The 20,798-nt window shown below is 36.7% G+C and overlaps 1 protein-coding gene across 5 annotated transcripts in view; it reads right to left on the bottom strand.

Annotated features, from left to right (window-relative positions):
- The window catches only part of Dgkb (diacylglycerol kinase beta), a 717,548-nt gene that overhangs the window by 395,914 nt on the left and 300,836 nt on the right, over positions 1–20,798 (bottom strand). For all 5 annotated transcript variants that reach the window (XM_037210503.1, XM_037210502.1, XM_037210504.1 and 2 more), the window contains 2 exons: positions 19,574–19,663; positions 4,408–4,568 (listed from right to left, as the gene is read on the bottom strand). In XM_037210503.1, coding sequence (XP_037066398.1) covers positions 4,408–4,568; positions 19,574–19,663 — 251 coding nt within the window. The remainder of the gene's footprint in view (positions 1–4,407; positions 4,569–19,573; positions 19,664–20,798) is intronic.

Here is a 20,798-nt window from a genome sequence, read left to right as displayed (position 1 = left end):
CACATTCCTATAGTCAAAAGTGTGTAAGTATGTTCTCAATCATTCTAAGCTTCATTTGGTAACAAGACAAACAAGTCAGAAGTGATGGATATAGTTTCTTTGTTAAAAACATGAAAATTTATCAATTGCTGATTGTCTGATTTCAAATGAGTTTGTAAGCTGTATTATTGTGCATTAAAAGAGGTATTTCAAGGGCCATTGAGATGGCTCAGCAGTTAAGAGCACTTGGTGCACTTCTAGAGGAGCTGGATTCAATTCCCAGCACCTCATGGTGGCTCACAGCCATCTGTAACTCCAGTTCAACCCAGGGTTCCATACTCTCTTCTGGCCTCCATGTGACTCAGGGAGCCCAGCTGGCAGACTGGCTCCCATGTTTTACAACAGGGAACTCTTGAGGAGAGAGGGATAAGAGATACTAGATAGAAGGATAAAGGGGAGAGAAACAGAAACACAGGATAGCCTCAGGAGGGCCTGGATCATTATTCACCATCCTCTTCTGTCTCTTCTATAGGGCTATTTATAGAAATTCCAAGGAGTAGAGCAAAAGACCTCCCCCTGGCACAGCCAAGTACAGACCCTTTCTAATTACCTGGTAACCACACATGTGGTCAAGCAATCCTCTAATGCAGCCTGGCTGGGTAAAGCAAGCTCAGCTATCACTAAGAAACCTTTGTAGGCCTCCAGAACTCCCCCTTCTTGACATAATAAAGGGCCATCCAGGCCCCTCAGATAGACTGTGCCTATCTTAGCTCATTCTTCTTGATTAATTTTACATAAATACATTCAGGAAGCAATCACGCAGAAAATTGCCCGCCTTTGGCTACCAGCCTCTGGCAAGAGGAGGTACAGAGCCTAACTCAGCTCTGGTCCAGGTCCCTACTAAGAGCTTGCAAACATCCACAGTGATCTCCATAGCTGCCACACCTCCCAGTAAGGAGTAGAGGATAATAAAGATGGAATATCCTTTTTGGAATGCGTCTAACATGACTACAGCAGGTTATTTGCACCAAGCCCTTTTCAAAACTCTCTCCTAACAGATGTTCAATATGAATTTCAAGAGACTATTTTGATTCCCAGGACAAAACATTCATTTCAAAACACTTCAAAATATCCACTCAATTAAACAATAACCCATGTTAATTATAAAGACACTTTTACAAACTAACATGATTGTGAGAGGCTTATCCATTTGTGGGAGGCCTACCCCTTTGTAAACAAACAGAAGGAGTGGAAACATCTAGGAAGAAGACAGAAAAACTCCCCTAATTATGACACCTCCACTTAAGTTTTCCAAGGGCCACTGAGACCATAAAAATATATTTTGAGCTATCATAAAAAGTATTCAAATATATCTGAAGGTAAAAGAGTAATAAAAACTTCAACTGCCTTTAATTTGATTGATTTGGTTTATCCTTTAAAATTAATGCTATCTAATTTGTCTAGAATAGTCAGGTATTAATGGAACAATAAAAACAATTCTAATATGAACATCACTATACACTTTTTTACAAGCTTACATTCAACATTTATACTTTTTACATTCAATTTTTACATTTTTTACATTCAATATTTACACTTTTTACATTCTTATATTCAAGAGGAAACTTTATAGAACTATTTTACAAACTTATATTCAAAAGGCAACTTTATAGAACTAGTTTATAAATTTCAGCACATATCTAGAAGAATTATTAACAGAATTAACCTATTCAAATCAAACTCTATAGGACTACTTTACCCACTCTAGCAAGCATCTAGAGAAGATTTCTTAACTGCACTATTAACAAAAATGGAAGGACATGAATCACATCTAAAGTTTGCAGTTCATAGTCAGCTTTGATATCATTATGAAAGATTTTCTGACAGTTTGCAGTCAGAGCCTAATTCATCAGTGCTCTAAACTTGACTGAGGGTAAAATTCCCTCTTCTTAATTTTTCAAAGCTGGTTTCTAAGATTATCATGATTGTTTCAATGATGTCAATGTTTCTCTCTTGCATTTCAAACACAACCCAAGTTTCTTATTTTTTATTTTTATTTGCCCATAAGTTTTTTTCTTTTTCCACACCCAAAGCAATTTCCCAGTGTATGGACCTCTTTCCCTAGCTTTCTAAAGGGTTTCAAAGTGACTTGTTGACAAACAGTATTCGTATTTTAATTGCTTCCTGATAGGAAAGCTGTTCACTTGTTTCTAGTTCTCAAAAGGCAAGCCAACAAAGCTTATGGGAAAAAAAATAGCATTTTGAACTGAATAAACACTGAAAAAACAAAGTTTTGGGGCAGTGCCGTACAGGTATCTCTTTTACAGACTACATTTCCCAGCCGCCTTTCTGGTTCTGGGAGAAAATTTCTCTTTACATGTTCTGTATTCAAGTTTTCCTTCTCAGATCTCTTTTCTTCCTGTAAGGACAAAATTAAACTCACCTGGAAAACCTATCAGAATGATAAAACCACCAGTATTTGCCCCAGAAAACAAACAAACAAACCATGGGAGGTTTTTGAGTCAAGATTTTGTTCTTTTACTACAGGAGATTTCTGTTCTCCCTGAGCTGGCATTGATAGGCACATTTCATTTTGCTGATATTTTTCCCAGAGCAGGCCCACCCACACATGCTTATGGGTCAGTGCTTGTTTCCCACCTTACCAGGTTAGTGAAAGCAAATAAAGTCCTTGAAATAAAAGCAGTTTAAACCTTTTCAAGGAGATTTTTTTCCCCTGATAGATATCCTGCTTGTCTTCACTTGTCCTCCAAGATGCAGAGTCTCTGATGTCTTAGTTGAGGCTCAGTTTCTCTGCTAACTGCTTTCTGTTTGGGGGTAGGGTCTTGAGTCCTCAATCTAGGAACTTAGACCCTGCCTCCCTCATTGGAGGGAGGATTTCAAAGCCTCCATTGCTGCCTTCACATCAGCAGCTCCTCCCCAGGTCCCTTACTTCCTCTGCTGGAGCTCCACCCTAGGGAAGCTGTTCCTGCTGGGCCTTCTGCCTGCACCCTCTTGGGCATAGGCTCTGGCCACAGGGAATTCTAGCTTGAAAGAGAGGCAGTGCCAATGGAAAGTATTTGTCATATTCCAAGGGGGGATTTGTTTGTTTGTTTTCTGGGGCAAATATGGGTGATTTTATCATTCTGATAGCTTTTCCAGGTGAGTTTAATTTTGTCCTTACAGGAAGAAAAGAGTTTTGAGAAGGAAAGACTTGAAAAAGCTTTCAATTTTTTCCAAGACTTCTGTTCTCTAAACTTGGCTTCGTGGCCAAGGAAACTAATTCCGATGGTATAATGTTATCATATAGTAATAATGTTAGTGGAGTGAAGAGTTTTATTTCACTTGCATCCATCTCAGGGAAAATTCTTTTCTCTGCCACTCAAAACTTAAATTTAAGCTGTCCACAGGCCAAACGCTTCCACAGGAATCTTTTTCTGCTGTTTTTTTTTTTTTTTTTTTTTATCCTCTTTGATAGATTTTTTTTCACTGATTCTTCTCCAGGAGTTTGCATTCATAGTCTCATAGTTGGAAAATTAAGGACATAGTTCCTCCATTTGGTTGCTTATCTTATCCTAAGTTTTTTCTACACTATATTTCTATATTCTACCTTACATTTTCCCTTACTTTTTATAGACAGAAATTAAGAGAGAGAGAGAAATAAAGAAACCTAGATAGAGAGAAATATTTTCTGTAGCCTCACTTTTCAACTTCAGCATTCAGCTGCCTTACTTTTACTCCTGAGAACAAAATGCCATCATCTTTATTTTTAATTCCTTATTGGGCATGCCCGCCTTACAACTGTGATACCCCTCTCTCCTTTCATCAAGTCCGGTGCCTCTGTTCCTGATGCCATGTGTGGGAGCCCAGCTCGGAGATGGGCTCCCACATTTTACAACAGGGAACTCTTGAGGAGAAAGGCATAAGAGATATCAGATAGAAGGGTAGAGGGGAGCGAAACAGACAGAAGCACAGGATAGCCTCAGGAGGGCCTGGATCATTATCCACCAGACACTTTCCTCTCTTCTAAAGGACTATTTACAGGAATGCCAAGGAGTAGAGCAAAAGATGTCCCCCTAGAACAGTCAAATGCAGACCCTTTCCAATCAACTGGTAACTACACACATGATCAAGCAATCTTCTAATACAGCCCTACTGGACAAAGCAAGCTCAGATCTCACTATGAAACCTTTGGGGGCCTCTACATGTGACCATGCACACATGTGGTATTCAGACATACATGCAGCCAGAACTCTGTAGCCCATAGACTATAGGTAAGTAAATTTTAAAAGAAGAGGGAAAAAAAGGTATTTCCTAACAAAATGTTAGGATAATTTTTTATGATCAGTAAATTTTCATAGATTATGACATTTCATTGATTATTTAAGACAGGTAAAAAAAATGGTAAGATTTAGTGGAAAAAAATCTTACCACGCCAATGGAAAAGTAATTATTGATGATGCTGTAAGGCACAGGATCTCCTTTCTCATCTTTGTCATTGGGTATGACTTCAAACTTCCATCTGTCCAGCATGATTTCTGTACTGCTTTCAATGTCTTTTAGTATTTTCATCAGATTTTCACCTTCATAGCCTAATGAAAAATGTTATGGTGAGATAAAATATAAACAAACTATAAGGAGTTACACTTATATGTGTCTGTTTAATTATATGAATTATTCTGAAGCCAACTAATATACTTAAATTTAATGTAAATTAAGAATTGACTATAATCTTATACTGGCACCACAATTTTATGCTTACTTTTTACTTGCAACAAATATTTCTTTCTTGTGGTTTAAATCTTCTGTTTATCCAACTGCTAAACAACATTTATACACATATTCTTTGACACTTGTGTATTAATATATTAAAATGTAATTAATTTTCAATTCTATACTTCCTAAGTATCCCTTCATAGAAAATACCAACTTCCACCTTATTGCTGAAACTGCAAAATTAGTTACCATGTTAGATTTCCCATCTGTCCCTCATCTTCCCATTTCCTTCTGATGGCAAAGAGAAACTTTAAAGAATATAAGCTGCTCATTTTTGGCATATTACATTCCATTTCATAATTTATCTACTTGCAGTGGACCTATGCACCTATGCTTTCTAGATAGCTTGCTTTTATTCTTTTCAATATGGTTTCAACTCAGAGAACACTTCTTTTGGCAGCCACCTCCCGACATAAAACATTAGTTGGACATCAGTGTAACACTCCACCCCTGTGCTCAAAACTGCCCTTCTCTTAGAATAAGTACATTGCATTTTATGTTTGTTTTTGTTATCACTACAGCCTCCCTTGCCAGATTGCCAAATCCCTGCTTTAATGGATTAGCTATAGATGGTCAACGTGCAACCCCCTGGTGATTTGATATTATATTCTCTTAAATTTATCTGTGAGTGTATACCATCCAGTGAGGCCTGAAGACTAACGTGGGGAATGTTATTGTGCATGTTAATTAAGCTTTACATCTAGTAGTAATTTATTGAAAAGATAAAAATGTATTAAATCTTAGCCAAATTTACTAAAAGAAAGGTTACAAATAATTAAAATTATGAAAATGGATGCATTACCAAAAGTGCCAGTGAAATATAGAAAATTCTATGACAATACCTTAAATAATTTTACTTCACTAAAATAGATTTTGTAAAGAAATGGATAAATTCCTTGATGTGTAAATGTACAAAAAATAAACTATAATGAAATAAATAATCTGAAGAGATCTATAAATAGTAATGAGATTTAAATAGTCATAAAAATTCTCCCCACAAAAGCCAAAGTATAAGACCAGATGGGATCACGTGCAGAATCTTACCAGAACTTCAGAGAAGAAAAATAATTAGAAAACTACAGTTTTTCCAAAGCACAGAGAAAGAAAGAGGCAATCTACTTCTGAAATCTCACTTCCACATATGTGTGATGGCATGCTTGTGCGTGTGTGTGTGTGTGTGTGTGTGTGTGTGTGTGTTTGCATGTGTTTTTATGTGTGTAGGTATGTGTGCTCCCTCACCCACATACATGATGGGGGAGTGACAGACAGACAGGCAGATGAACAAAGAGACATAAAATGTTTTAATAAAAAATAAAAATAAATAAAATAACTGAGAATAAACCAATCCAATAAAATGAATAAGAGTAGAGAGGAAGAATGCTAAAGGGGAAATGTTTAAGCAGTGAGGTATTAAGGGAAAGAAGGGAGAAACCTGGAGGCTGGGAGGAGAATTAACCAAAATGAAGGTATATGAAGAAGCCATACAGAAATATACTATTTCACAATTTCACTAAAAAAAGTACAAAACTGGAAGAGACAGTCAAATATGTGTTACATGAAAGAGGAGAGGCTTGCAAGCACACTAGGGATTTATGGAGGGATGGGTACAAAGAAGATTGTGAGGAGAAGATAGAGAGTAAATTATGCAAAGCTAGGGATATAGTAAAGAATAATGGAAATTTACTGGTTTGTGGGTTAATTAAAATATCTTTTATTAAAATAATATGAGCTTGAATGGGAATCCCCTGAATTGGTGGACAATGCTACTCCCAAAACACATGACTCATAAAATGAAAATTTAATAAGGAGTGAGATACCTCTTTGCAGTTATTGTTCAGGGAAGCCTCAGAAGTTCCCAACACAGCACACACTATTGATAATTGTTTTCAGTTGCTCACCATAACTAATAAACTGATGGTAGGAACATATTGTTGAAAGCAACACATTTTTGGATTAATAGACATAGAGAAATTAATCTTGAACCAAAACAGTAATGTCATATCTTCTGGATCACTGTAATTCCAGAGGCCTCTCTGTAAGGTAGATGGAGGGAGAAAAGCCATCAACAATCTGATCAGCACTGGGCCCTATGTGCTATAATACCTGCCTGACAAAATGTATTCACTGATACAGAATCAGAACTGTTAAAGGGTTAATCAACTGCTTTCTGGTTAGATTTGAGGCTTTCTTTGTAGGAGGGAATTTATGCCTACTATGGTAAACACAACATAGGTCCATAACTGGGAAGGTCATAGCTCAGGAAACTTACTACTTTTTTTTGGCGAATTTTTTTTGGTGCTACTTTCACCTTGACAACAAAGTTTTTTTTTTTTTTTTTTTTTTTTTTTTTTTTTTTTTTTTTTTTTTTTTTTTTTGTAGTTGGCTGTAGTTAATGCAGAGACACATACCTGGTCAGAGCACTGAGAGGTGACTATGAGTGCTAACTGGAATATTGGTATCAACTCTCCCCTCCCTTACAGTACAGAAAATATCACAAGAGAGGGGATAAAAAGAACTCAAAAGCAGGACAGAATAGTGATGTAAATCACTGTCTTCAAGGACATGCTACCACTGCTGCACTCATGAACCTCCAGCAGCTTTGATCACCCGCAGAGGATCAAGTCATTCAGCCTTCTATCTTGGATGGGGAAATAGCTCAGGAGGCATATATGCAGGGAACTTTTGTCAACTGACGGCAGCTGTTGCAGAGATAGTCATTTCTTTGGGGGTATATGTTACTAATGCTCTAGTGGATGGTGTACACCTACACACAGACTAGCAGGAATAATTGATTCAATGGGCCACACAAAGTATATAAAGGTGAAAGGGGACATTGTTGGGGATGGTCTTCAGGAAGCATTGAAAGGGGGTAGTGGAGGTGGATATGAACAAAATACATGTATTGAATTCTCAAAGAGCAAATAAAACTATTTAAAAATAAAATAATGCTTCTAAGTAAGCTGTATGGTGATATTTTATTTGTACTGAAATGTGATTTTATTTGTATGTTAATAACGTTGCCTGGGGGTCAGAGCTAATAGCAAGCCATAGCAGAGCTGGGCGTTCTTGGTGCACGCCTTTAATCCCAGCACTTGGTAGGCAGAGCTAGGTGGATCTCTGTGTGTTCAAGGATACAGCCAGCATTGGAGACACACGCCTTTAATCTCAATACCAACCATAGAAGACCTGGAAGTCTCTACAGACAGGCAGTGATGAGGCAGTCATGTGTTTGGGTTTACAACCAATGAGAAGGCAGAACAGAAAGACTATATAAAGACAAACACACAGGAAGTAGGTCTCTCTTTTGGAGAGGTCTCTTGGCTTAAGAGGCTAGCTGCAGCAGGCTGGTAAGGCCCTTAGCTCTGACCTCTTGGCTTTTTTCTTTGCATTGGTTCTGTGTTTCTTATTTAATAAGATGGTTGGTTACATCTACAAAGCTGTATCTCTCTCTTTCTCTACTACAACCATATGCACACATGCATGTACAGTCATATACTCCTAAAATGATAGCCTAAATTGTAACACTTTAAATAGTTTCTGTCTCCAACTTTTGGCCTCTACCTTAATAGTTTATTCGTTGAACAAATAACTGTTAGCAGCTGGGAGTAGTCATTACATCTAATAGCATTTGTATTACTGGTAGAAATCACTTGGTTAAAAGAAAAAGGAAGAGACATCCTCAAATACAACGTTCTCTAAAGGAGACAACATTACATTTAAGATAGACTTGTTCAAACAGCAACACTAGAAATCCCACTGTTGGAGCTCACTATAACTTTCATGCCAGATTTTAAAACTAAGCACTATTAAATAGAAAAATCAAAGATTAGAATAAATAATGATTACATAGGCACTACTGGGAACTATCTTAAAATATATTGTTTAATACATAATTTTAAAATACAAATATGAATGATATGTTTATAGTGACTCACTGTCAAATTATAGAATAGGTTAAACTAAAATATATGGAAACATTATGTTAAAATGGCTGCAAATTAATATATTTCACTTATGTTATGTGAATAGTTAACAATGTTATATAGATGAGGTACTTTATTTCAAATTTTAAGAAAAATAGTAGTTACTATGATTGTAGGGTACTCCAAATACGTAGTGAACAAAGCAACTGAATAATTTCAAATGGGCTATCTCAGCTAGGCGCTCTCCTGATTCTTCTGAGGAACCTAACATTGGCAGTTCTTGACCAACATGCTCAGTGTTGCACAACTGGTGAGAAACAGTACACCTGCATGTGCTCTTCTTCAGAATCCGAAACAACAGTTGTCCCATTTCCCAGATGGCTCTGCTGGGGAGTGTTGGGTCCTTGATTTTCCTGGAAGCCCTTTCTAGTCTTTTGGCAGGTTCAGTACTTTTGAGGGTAAAACTACATCCAGCTTCTCTACTTCCAGGATATCACTAAACATTGCAGTCCAGGCTTCCAACGCTAATATTAACACCTAAGCAATGAGTAATTTGATGATCCCTCCAGGCTTCCTTTAGTTATCGCAATACTAGAACTATGTGTCCTTCCTTACCATTTAACACCTAGTGAAATGTGACCTCCTTAGGAGGACCTTATTGACCATCTAGCTAATGCTAGCTCTTTTCTATAATTCACTCTTCTGTAGCTCTGAGCTTTGCTGAATCTATATTATTTCCCCCAGATTTATAGTTCATGTTACTTAATGAAGATTTAGTTTCTAAAAGGATAAGAGTCACTTATTTATTTCCCCTCTATTGGGCCAGAACACAGTAAGCACTTTGAGAATTCATCTTTAATCTGATTTGACACATATAAATATTTATGTGGTTTTGTATGAATTAATCTGTATAAATGTGGAATTCTTTATTCAATTTGAGGTTTAATTCACTTGATAATTAGAAAACAAAAAAATGTACTAAATTTTCAAAGATCAATTTTTTAAAAGATCAAATATATGTGCCAAAAGACTACAATAAGACATACTGATAATTCCCTCTCTTCAACCAATACACATATCTAAAAATCAGTGAACAAAAACATCCTGCAATGGTTATTTCTTTACCTCTCCCAGTTTCATGGTATCTAACTAAATACTAATAATATCATTTTACTATAACACCCTTTAGAAAATCCAAATAGAATATAGGCTAAGTATTTTATTTACTTCCAATTCTGTCTATGTAACAAATACAACTGTTAAATGGATGTCTATGGAGCAAAAGTTCTCAACTTTGTTGTAAATTATGTTTGCTTAGGTAGTTTTTTTTTTTTCAAATGACAGTTGACTGCCAGAGTCTCATCCCAAGGGATTTTTATTCAGCATATTGAAGGTAGGGTCAACCACTTTATTTTTAACAAGCTCCCAAGGGCTTCTGTCTTTGGAGACTCTTCCAAACTTTTCAAAGTTTATTTAGATTAAAAGAAAATATTTAGAATTTGCCATATATCTGACAAAAACACATTACACCACAAGAGGATGCTCAGGCACACAGATAGCCAGGTAACCCCTTGTCTGTGGACCAACAACACTCCCCCAGGGCTCATCCAGCCTACCCTCATTCAGTCTCTCATCCTCATCACCAAAACGTGGCCCATACCTCTGGTGGAAGCCCTCTGCTCCAGCAGAGGCCACATGTATACCCAGAACCTCAGAACCCCTGGCTAGATCAGAGGCCATGTCAGCCTCCAGAACTCCAGGCCTCAACATGGTTGGAAACACCCTGCTTGACAAGATGCCAGCCCAGCCATCAGATGTCTAGCTCTAAACTTAGACAGAGACCTTCTAATCAACCATAGGCCACACCTGCCAGAAGTCTAGAAGGGAAACAGAAATCAAGAACAAAACACCCATCCAACAAAGACAAAATCAGAAATCTGCATCTAGTTTTATAATCACCCCAATTCCAGATGCCTAGTCATCAGTGAAAGAATACAATCAATAACAGTCAGGGCAATGTCACCACCAGAGATCAACCATAATATTATAGTAAGCACTGAGTATTCCAACACATCTGATGCAAAAGTTAAAACTAACTTTATGAAGATGATAGAGGTCCTTAAAGAGGAAATGAATACATCCCTTAAAAAGAAAGCCAAGAAAAGCAAACCAACAGTTGAAGGAAACCAATAAAATTCTGAAGACATGAAAATAGAAATAGAAGGAAATAAAACAAAAACCAAAGGAATTCAGGAAATGGAAAATCTAGGGAAGTTAACAGCAACTAGAGATACAAGCATCACCAACAGAATACAAGAGATGGAAGAAAGAATCTCAGGTGTTGGAGACATGATAGAAGAAATAGATACATTGGCCAAATAAAATGTTAAATCTGAAATATTCCTGACACAAGACTTCCAGGAAATCTTGGATACTTTGAAAAGAACAAACCTAAGAATAATAGGAATAGAAGGAAAAGAATCACACCTCAAAGGTCCAGAAAACATTTTAGACAAAATCATAAAACATCCCTAATCTAAAGGACATGCTTATAAAGGGACAAGAAGCTTACAGAACAGCAAATAGATTGGACCAGAAAGGAAAGACCAATGGCCACATAATAATCAAAACACAAAACATAAAAAACAATGAAAAATATTAAAAGCAGTAAGGTAAAAAAAGCCAGGTAACATACAAAGGCAGATATATTAGAATTATACCACACTTCACAATGGAGACTCTAAAAGACAGAAGGGCCTGAAAAGATGTCCTGCAAACTGTCAGAGAGAACAGATGCCAGCTAAGACTACTATACCCAACAAAACTTTCAATCACCATAGATGAAGAAAACAAGATATTTCATAATAAAGTCAAATTTAAACAATATCTGCCCACAAGTCCAGCCACAAAGAATGTACTAGAAGGAAAACTCCAATCAAACAAGGTTAATTATACCCATAAAAACACAGAAAAAAATAATCTCACACCAGAAAAATCAAGAGAAGGAAACTAAACAAACAAACACACACACACAGAGAGAGAGAGAGAGAGAGAGAGAGAGAGAGAGAGAGAGAGAGAGAGAGAGAGAGAGAGAGATCACCACCACCACCACCACAAACAAAAACAACAGCAATAAGATGACAGGAATTACTAATAATTCTTTCAGTGATACCTTTTAATACAAATGGAATCATTTTCCTAATAAAAAGACTCAGACTAACATTATGGATGTGAAAACAGGATCCATTCTGTTGCTGCAGACAAGAAACACATCTCAACATCAAAGACAGACATTGTCTCAGAGGTAAGAGGTAGAAAAAGATTTTGAAAGCAAATTGACCCAAGAAACAAACTGGTGTAGCCATTCTAATATCTAATAAAATAGACTCCCAAACTAAGTTAATTAAAAGAGAGAGGGAAGCACACTTCATACTCATTAAAGGAAAAACCAATCAAGATGATTTTCCAATTCTTAACATCTATGCCTCAAACACAAGGGCTCCCACATATGTAAAGGAAACACAAATAAAGCATAAAATCACACATTGACCCTCATACATTGAGAGTGAGAGACTTCAATACCCCACTTTCACCAATGGACAGGTCATCTAGACAAAAACTAAATAGAGAAATCGGGGAAATAATAGATGTTATGAATGTAATGGACCTAACAGGTATCTACAGAACATTTTACCCAAACAAGAAGAATACATCTTTACTGCACCTCAGGAAACATTCCCCAAAATTTACCACACACTCAGTCACAAGGCCAGTCTCCACAGATACAAAAAAAAAATTGAAATAGCCCCCTACATCCTAACAGACCACCATTGACTAAAGCTGAATTTTAACAACAACAGAAGCAACAGAAAGCTTACAAACTCATGGAAACTGAGCAACTCTCTACTGAATGATTACTGGGCTGAGGCAGAAATAAATAAAGGAATTAAAGACTTCCTAGCATTTATTGAAAAGGAATGTGCAACATACCCACCAATCATATAGGACACAATGAAAGCAATGCTAATAGGAAAATTCATAGCATAAGTGCCTACATAAAGAAATTGGAGAGATTTTATACTAGCAACTTAACAGCACTCCTGAGAGCTCTAGAACAAAAAGAAGCAAGCTCACCCCAGAGTAGTAGATGACAAGAAATAGTTATACTGAGGGGTGAAATCAATAAAACACAAACAAAGAGAACAATACAAAGAATAAAGGAAACAAAGAGCTGTTTCTTTGAGAAAATCAACAATTGACAAATCCTTATCCAAACTCACTAAAAGACAGAGAGAAAATATCCAAATTAACAAATGTAGAAACAAAAAGGGGCATAAAATAGTAGATATCAAGGAAATCCAAAGAATCATTAGGTCATACTTTAAAAACCAAACTCCAAAAAAACTGAAAAATATAAAAGAAATTGATAGTTTTATTGATAGATACTACTTGTTGATGTTAAATCAAGATAAGATAAACAGTTTAAATAGACATATAACACAGAAGGAAATAGAAGCAGTCATTAAAAGTTTACCAACCCCCCAAAAAAAAAATCCCAGGATCAGATGGTTTTAGTACAGAATTCTAGCAGACTTTTAGAGAAGAGCTAATGTCAATATTCCCCGCAAATTATTATATAACATATAAGCAGAAGGAACATTGCCAAATTGATTTTATGAGGACACAGTTACCCTGAAACCCAAACTACACAAAGATTCAACAAAGAAAGAGAATCACAGACCAATTTTCCTCATGAACAAGAATGCAAAATTACTCAATAAAATACTTGTAAACCAATTCCAAGAACATATAAAAAGATCATCCAAAATAATCAAGTAGTCTTCATCCCAGAGATGCATAGATGGTTCAACATATAAAAATCTGTCAATGTAATCCACCATATAAACAAAGTGAAAGTAAAAATCACATGATCATCTTAGTAGGTACTGGAAAAACCTTTGACAAAATCCAACAACCCTTCATGATAAAAGCTTTGGAGAGATAACTTATACAAGGAACATACATAAACATAATAAAGGTAATTTACAGCAAGTCAATAGTCACTATAAAATTAAATACAGAGAAAATCAAAGCAATTCCAGTAAAATCAGGAACTAGACAAGGTTGTCCACTTTCTCTATATCTATTCAATATAGTAATAGAAGTTCTTTCTGGAGAAATAAGACAGCTGAAGGAGCTCAAGAGGATATAAATTAGAAATGAAGAAGTCAGAATATCATTATTTGCAGGTGATATGATAGTATGCATAATCAACCCAAAAATTCTACCAGGAAACTCCTATAGCTGATAAACACCTTTACTGAAGTGGATGAATACAAGATTAACTAGAAAAAAAATCAGTAATCCTCCTGTATACAAATGACAAGCTAACTAAGAAAGAAATAAGAGAAACAACACCTTTCAAAATAGGCACAAATAATATAAAATATCTTGGAGTAACTCTAACAAAGCAAGTGAAAGACTTGTATGATAAGAACTTCAAGTCTTTGATGAAAGAATTTGAAGAAGATATCAGAAGGTGGAAATATCTCCCATTCTCATGGATTGGTAGGATTAACATAGTAAAAATGGCCATCCTACCAAAAGTAATCTACAGATTCAATTCAATCCTCAGAAACATTCCAACACAATTCTTATAGACTTCATATGGAAAAAAAAAAACAAAACAGGATAGCTAAAACAAAACTCTACAATAAAATAACATCTAGATTTCAAGCTATACTACAGAGTTATAGTAATGAAAACCATGTGGTATTGGCATAAAAACAAACATGTTGATCAATACAATTAAATTTAAGACCCATTCACAAGTCCAAAAAGCTATGGACACTTGTTTTTTTTGTTTTGTTTTGTTTTGTTTTTATAAAGAAGCCAGAGATACAAACTGGAAAAAAGAAAGCATCTTCAACAAATGGTGCTGGTTTTAATGGCACTTAGCATGTAGAAGAATGCAAATAGATCCATATTTGGATTCTTATAGTCCAAACAGATCAAAGAACTCAACATAAAACCAGACCCACTGAACCTAACAGAAGAGAAAGTTGGGAATAGTCTTGATTGCATAAGCACAGGAGACAACTTCCTGAACAGAACACTGATAGCATAAGTCCTAAGAACAATAATAAATAAATGGAACCTCGTGAAACTGAAAAGCTTCTCTAAGACAAAGGGCACCATCAATAGGACAAAACAGCAGCCCATAGAATGGGAAAAGACTTTCACCAACTCCACATCCAATAGCATGCTAATAATCAAAATACATAAATAATTCAAGAAACTTGACATCCACAAATATTTATCCAATTAAAAATGGGGTGCAGATCTAAACAGTCTTCTCAATGTGGCTGAGAAACACTTAGAAATATTTAACGTCCTTAGCCATCAGGAAAATGCAAATCAAAATGACTTTGAGATTCTATCTTATAACTGTTAGAATGGCTAAGATCACATACACAAGTGACAACTCATGCTAGAGAGAATATGGAGCATGGAGAATACTCCTCCACAGCACTCCAAGGGAATGCAAACTTGAACAGCAACTTTGGAAACCAACATGGAGGTTCTGAAGAGAATTGGAAATTGTTCTAACTGAAGACCCAGCTATGCCATTCTTGGGCATATACCCAAAGGCCACTCCATCCTACCACAAGGACATGTACTCAACTATGTTCATAGTGGCTACATTCCTAATAACCAGAAACTGAAAACAACTAAGATGCCCCTTAACCAAAGAATGGATAAAGAAAATGTGGTACATTTTCAACTGTTAATAACAATGATCTATTCTGTCTGTCTCCTTCCTCTCTCTTTAGTTAGAATGCCCTGCCTAACCTTATTCTGCCTCACCATTGGCCAAACAGCTTTATTTATCAACCAATCAGAACAGAGGAGACACTGCTACCCGCCACTATGACAAGCAAGATGTAAAGATACCAGTAATCCGGCCGGGCGTGGTGGCGCACGCCTTTAATCCCAGCACTCGGGAGGCAGAGCCAGGCGGATCTCTGTGAGTTCGAGGCCAGCCTGGGCTACCAAGTGAGCTCCAGGAAAGGCGCAAAGCTACACAGAGAAACCCTGTCTCGAATAAAACCAAAAAAAAAAAAAAAGATACCAGTAATCCATGAGCCATGTGGCAAAGTATAGATTTATAAAAATGGGTTAATTAAAGATGTAAAAGCTAGCTAGTGAGAAGCCTGAGCCATTGAGCCATACAGTTCATAATTGATATAAGCCTCTGTGTGTTCACTTGGGTCTGAACATCTGTGGGACCAGGAAAACTTCCAACTACATTTGATGTGCCAACATGGGGCTCTTGAATTTCCATAAGGCCTAAAGCTTAAAAAGGGCTTCTAGACATACAATAATGGAGCCAAAACTAGCTTTCTACTTCATGTCTCATGTGGGTCAAGACACAGAGACACCAAGGTACAGAGATGCCATGGCATGCAGACTTGAGCTACAGTATGGTGAGTTCATGGCATATGGGCTTGAGCACAGCATGGAGGATTCCTGCCACTGTGCAAAATGGCATCTGCAAGCTGTGCAGCATGGTGCATGGTGTTGGATTTAGCTTTTGCTAGTACAATAAAAAAAAAAAAAAAAAAAAAAAAAAAAAGGTTTCTGGGCTACATGCTGCTGGATGGAGACATGGGCCCACAACTAGTTTGCTGATACAAATTTAAAGTTGATTTTTTTATACTTTATGTATATTATGTATATTTCTACTCTTGTTTAAGGTATTATGTTTGCGCGACTCATTTAAAATTGTAATGTATAATTAAGAAATTCAGATTAATAACTAGTCATCAATGATTATCACACTTACAGTTGTGTTAGTTAAGTTTTCTAGATAGGCATAGCTATATTTCAATTAGGTAGGTAATCTTCAAACACTTCAAAGACCTACAGAATATGGCATTTAAAATGTTTTAAGAAATTTGTCTTTCTGGACATTGAGACATGTCTGCTCCTGGCAGCACCAATCTACTTCAGAGAAGATAATGGGCATTGAAGAAACTCATTATGGAGTTTGCTTTCTTTTTGACAAAAGTTAGACACTGGGCAAAAAAGTGCTCTTGTGTGAACTTTGACTGTACGTTGGACCCATAGGGAGGTGATCACTGAACTTTTCAAGGTGAGATAGTCCTTCGGGTTCTTGCTTCACAGAAGAAACTGCCAAGACATTCTACAAGAAACAGGAAGAAGCAACTAAAAGACTCTAAGCCTATAGGCTAAAGATAGATGCCCCAACATTGCAGAGGAGCTTTGGATGATTATCCAGGCAGCCAACTGTCTCTGTCATTTCTGGAGTTTTGAAAGCTACTTACAATGCATTTCCTGTTTACTTAGGTAATATTATATCCTTCTGAGAACTTTGATGTAGTTGAAGACTAGTTATAATTTTCCTTGGTTATGATAAAAGATAAATTAGATATGAAACTTTAGACTCACAAATATTCGATAGATAGGATTATTTTCTTTAATTATGGCAAATACAAATAGACTAGGTATTGTAACTGTAATTCTTGCTTGATAACTATTCTATTATATGTAATTTTACTAGGGTAAAGTTAAAATCTTCCTTTTTGATTAGACAGAAAAGGGTAAGAGCTGTGGAATGTCATTCTGCATGCTGTGAATGTGTGTTACTCTGATTGGTTGATAATAAAATGTTGATTGGCCAGTAGCCAGGCAGGAAATATAGGCAGGATAAGCAGACAAGGAGAATTCTGGGAAGAAGAAGGCTGAGTCAGGAGTTACCAGTCAGACACAGAGGAAGCAAGGCAAAACTGAGAAAAGGTACCAAGCCACATGGTTAAACATAGATAAGAATTATGGGTTAATTTAAGTGTAAGAGCTAGTCAATAATAAGCATGAGCTAATGGCCATACAGTTCATAATTAATCATAAGCCTCTGTATGTTTATTTTGGTCTGAGCGGCTGCAGGACTAGGTGGGAGAGATTTATCCCGACCGCAGGGCCTGGGCAGGACTGGAGAAACTTCCAACTACACATGTTACAATCCACAGACCCAGACAGACAAAGTAACAAGGAGAGCTCAAGGTGGGGTGTATGGATCTCCATGGGAAGAGGAAATGTGTTTGTGGGCAGACTTGGGGTGGGTAGGGATGGAAACAGGAGGAGCCAGGAAAGAGGCGGGGGTTGGATAGATGGAGAGACAACTGGAATTGGGGAGCATTTGGAGGATAATGTAGAAACTTGGTGCTGTGAAAATTCCCTGGAATCTATGAGTGTGACACTCATGAAATCTCCTAGCTATGGGGGATATCAAGAAGGAGTCCACACCTGAGACTGTGTGGTTGTCCAGGAACCAGAGGCTGGGCACCTCAGAGACCCAGGATAGAAGGAAGTACAATTGGAAAAAAAGTCACTGACATGATGCCTAATATAATTGTGCTATTCTCTTAGATCAATGCCTAGCCCAAAGGCGTTGTCCAGCAACTGACAGGAGAGACCCACAGGCAAACACTAGGAGAAGCCTTGGGAAGGCACAGAAGAGGGAGAGGAAGGATTCTAGGAACCAGAGGGGTCGAGGACTCCATGAGAACATGACTCACAGAATCAACTAAGGGCTCACAGGGGCTCACAGAGACTGAAGTGACATCACAGACCCTGTATGGGTCTGAGCCGGGTCCTCTGAATAAACAATAGGGTTGTATACCTTGGTGTTCTTCTGGGGACCCTGGCGAGTGAGAGTGGGGGCTGTCTCTGTTGCTTTTCCCTACACATGTGAACATTTTCCTCCTACTGGGTTACCCCGTCCAATTTTGATATGAGGGCTTTGCCTAGCCTTATTACCTTGTTATGCCATATTTGGTTGATATGCCTAGAGGGACTGCTATTTTTTTGTTTGTTTGTTTTGAAGAGAAATTGAGCATGAGTGGATCTATGGAAAAGGGGATGTGGCAGGGGGCTGGGAGGAGGGTGGGAGAACTTCAGTCTGGATATAATGTATGTAAAGAATAAAAATAAATAAAATATTTACAATTTAATTATTGTTTATCAGTTCAGGGGTTCTGCAGTAATCTGTAGGTAACTATAATGACTCATGAAAGTATCTTAGACTCCTTCTTGAAATATTGTCTCCATTTACATTCTGCTTGATCCACCATCCCACTGTCAGTTCTGTAAGTAAAAATGGCTCCTTAGCACTTCCAAGTCCTTGAACACTGACCGTTGTCCCCTCTACGTATGAAGTCCACACCCACTTTTATGTGACCTCATCACTACCATTCTATTAGTGTTCTCCTCTATGTGATTGAGAGGGCTTTTCTTTATTGGGATCAAGTCACTTGTTATTAGATAGTCTTCAGTGTTGCACACGACTTCACATATGACTAAAATTTCTATTATTTTGTCTTGCTCCTCTCACTCTTACACACCAAATATAGAAGCCAATGGTTACCATAATGTAAATCTCAAATAACAGTGCTTAGTATATTCACTCCTGAGAAGGTCACACATTAGTGTTTTTATTTTTTTCCAGTTTTTTTCATCACATCAGTAATAAAGTCAGTCTAGAAAATGATCTCTTTGTCCATTGTTCACTGGTACTCCTTGAGCATGTTCCACATTAGCATGTAATAACTTCAAATAGATTCTACACTAGAAGATAATAATCGCAAATTAAAATCCTAAATATTGACTTAGAGTTCTTCAAGTGTATCTCATTTTCTAAGCAAGAGAAGCCCAAACAAGAAATGCTTGGAAATTTGTCCTATGAAGACCAAATCTGTAATTGATATTTAATTCAAGCCCATCACCCGATCTAAACTGCTCAGCCCATTTTGTTCACATGGCAACTATTATGCAATAAAGGCACTCTTCTGCTTTTCTGATAAATTCTATTGTCTTACCTCCACCCCACCGCAGGCATCTTGCTAGGTCATTGCCAGTTCCAAGAGGCAGAATAGCAACTGGAGGGTGCTTGACTACATTGGCTTTTTCTGTGGAGTTGGAGATGGAAATAAAAATTTTAACTCAAGTTCATCAATAGTAACAAGCAAACAAACTTACACTGAATAAATCCACAAAGTACAAGTAAACAGCAACAAGCTGAATTTTATAAATACAATTACAAATGACAATGTGTTTATGCACTTGTGGTAACAGACATATTAGATAAATATACATCATATATCATTCTTCAGAAAGTAGAAAAGAGCGTGTGTGTGTGTGTGTGTGTGTGTGTGTGTGTGTGTGTGTGTGTGAGATTGCTTCTGTTTTATCATTATTAAAACCTCATGAATTTAGGTACATGAAGCACAGGAATACATGTCCCTAGAGAACATAGGTAGGGTCCTATATAAGTTTCTTTTGCAACATTAAATCTAAGGACAATCTTTTATTTTAGAAGAGTAGAATTCCTAAAATAAATGTATTCTTAGTAATGCTGATCAAGTATTCCTATCCATAGTATTGCAATATTTCAAAGCAAATGAACAGAACATTATTGTTAGATTACCTGAGTATATCAGGTTTGTTTGCTTGTTATTTATTTAGCTTTACCTTTATATCTCATAGTTTTTAGGTTCTAAGCAGTATAGATTGTCACCACAATTCCATATGCTTTTATTTGAATAATCACAAACTTTGAGGGAACCCCACAAATATGTATTTTCTTTCCTTTTTCCTTCTAAGTTCATAAAATCAGTGTGTGGCTATGTGTATGAATTAGTTGATGAGATGACTTATGGTTTAACACTGTAATACTGCTGAATTGAGGGGATACAATGAACCAAAAATTCCCACTGTTTTCATTTTAAAATCCTTATCAGTCAGTATATAACCAGTTATGTATTTGCTGATAAATTTTTATAATTCTTGAATTTAATTTTTTGCATAGGAATATTTATAAATAATTTCTTTTATTAGAATTTCAATACCAGAATTTTCATTATTTTCATGAAATATTAGTTAAATTGTTAGATTAAATTTAAGTTGTTAGATTTATAAGAAAAGTGTTGATGACAACATGTACTTTCTTTGAGTGACTGCAAATAGGCACCTGGAGGATGGGAGGTTGGCCTCCAGGCTGGGACTAATGATTGCCACTCCCATCATGACATTTTCAATTTGAAA

This window comes from Peromyscus leucopus, chromosome 14, assembly GCF_004664715.2.
Source record: "Peromyscus leucopus breed LL Stock chromosome 14, UCI_PerLeu_2.1, whole genome shotgun sequence".
Taxonomy (NCBI): Eukaryota; Metazoa; Chordata; class Mammalia; order Rodentia; family Cricetidae; genus Peromyscus; species Peromyscus leucopus.
This window is presented reverse-complemented; position numbering and strand designations above follow the sequence as displayed.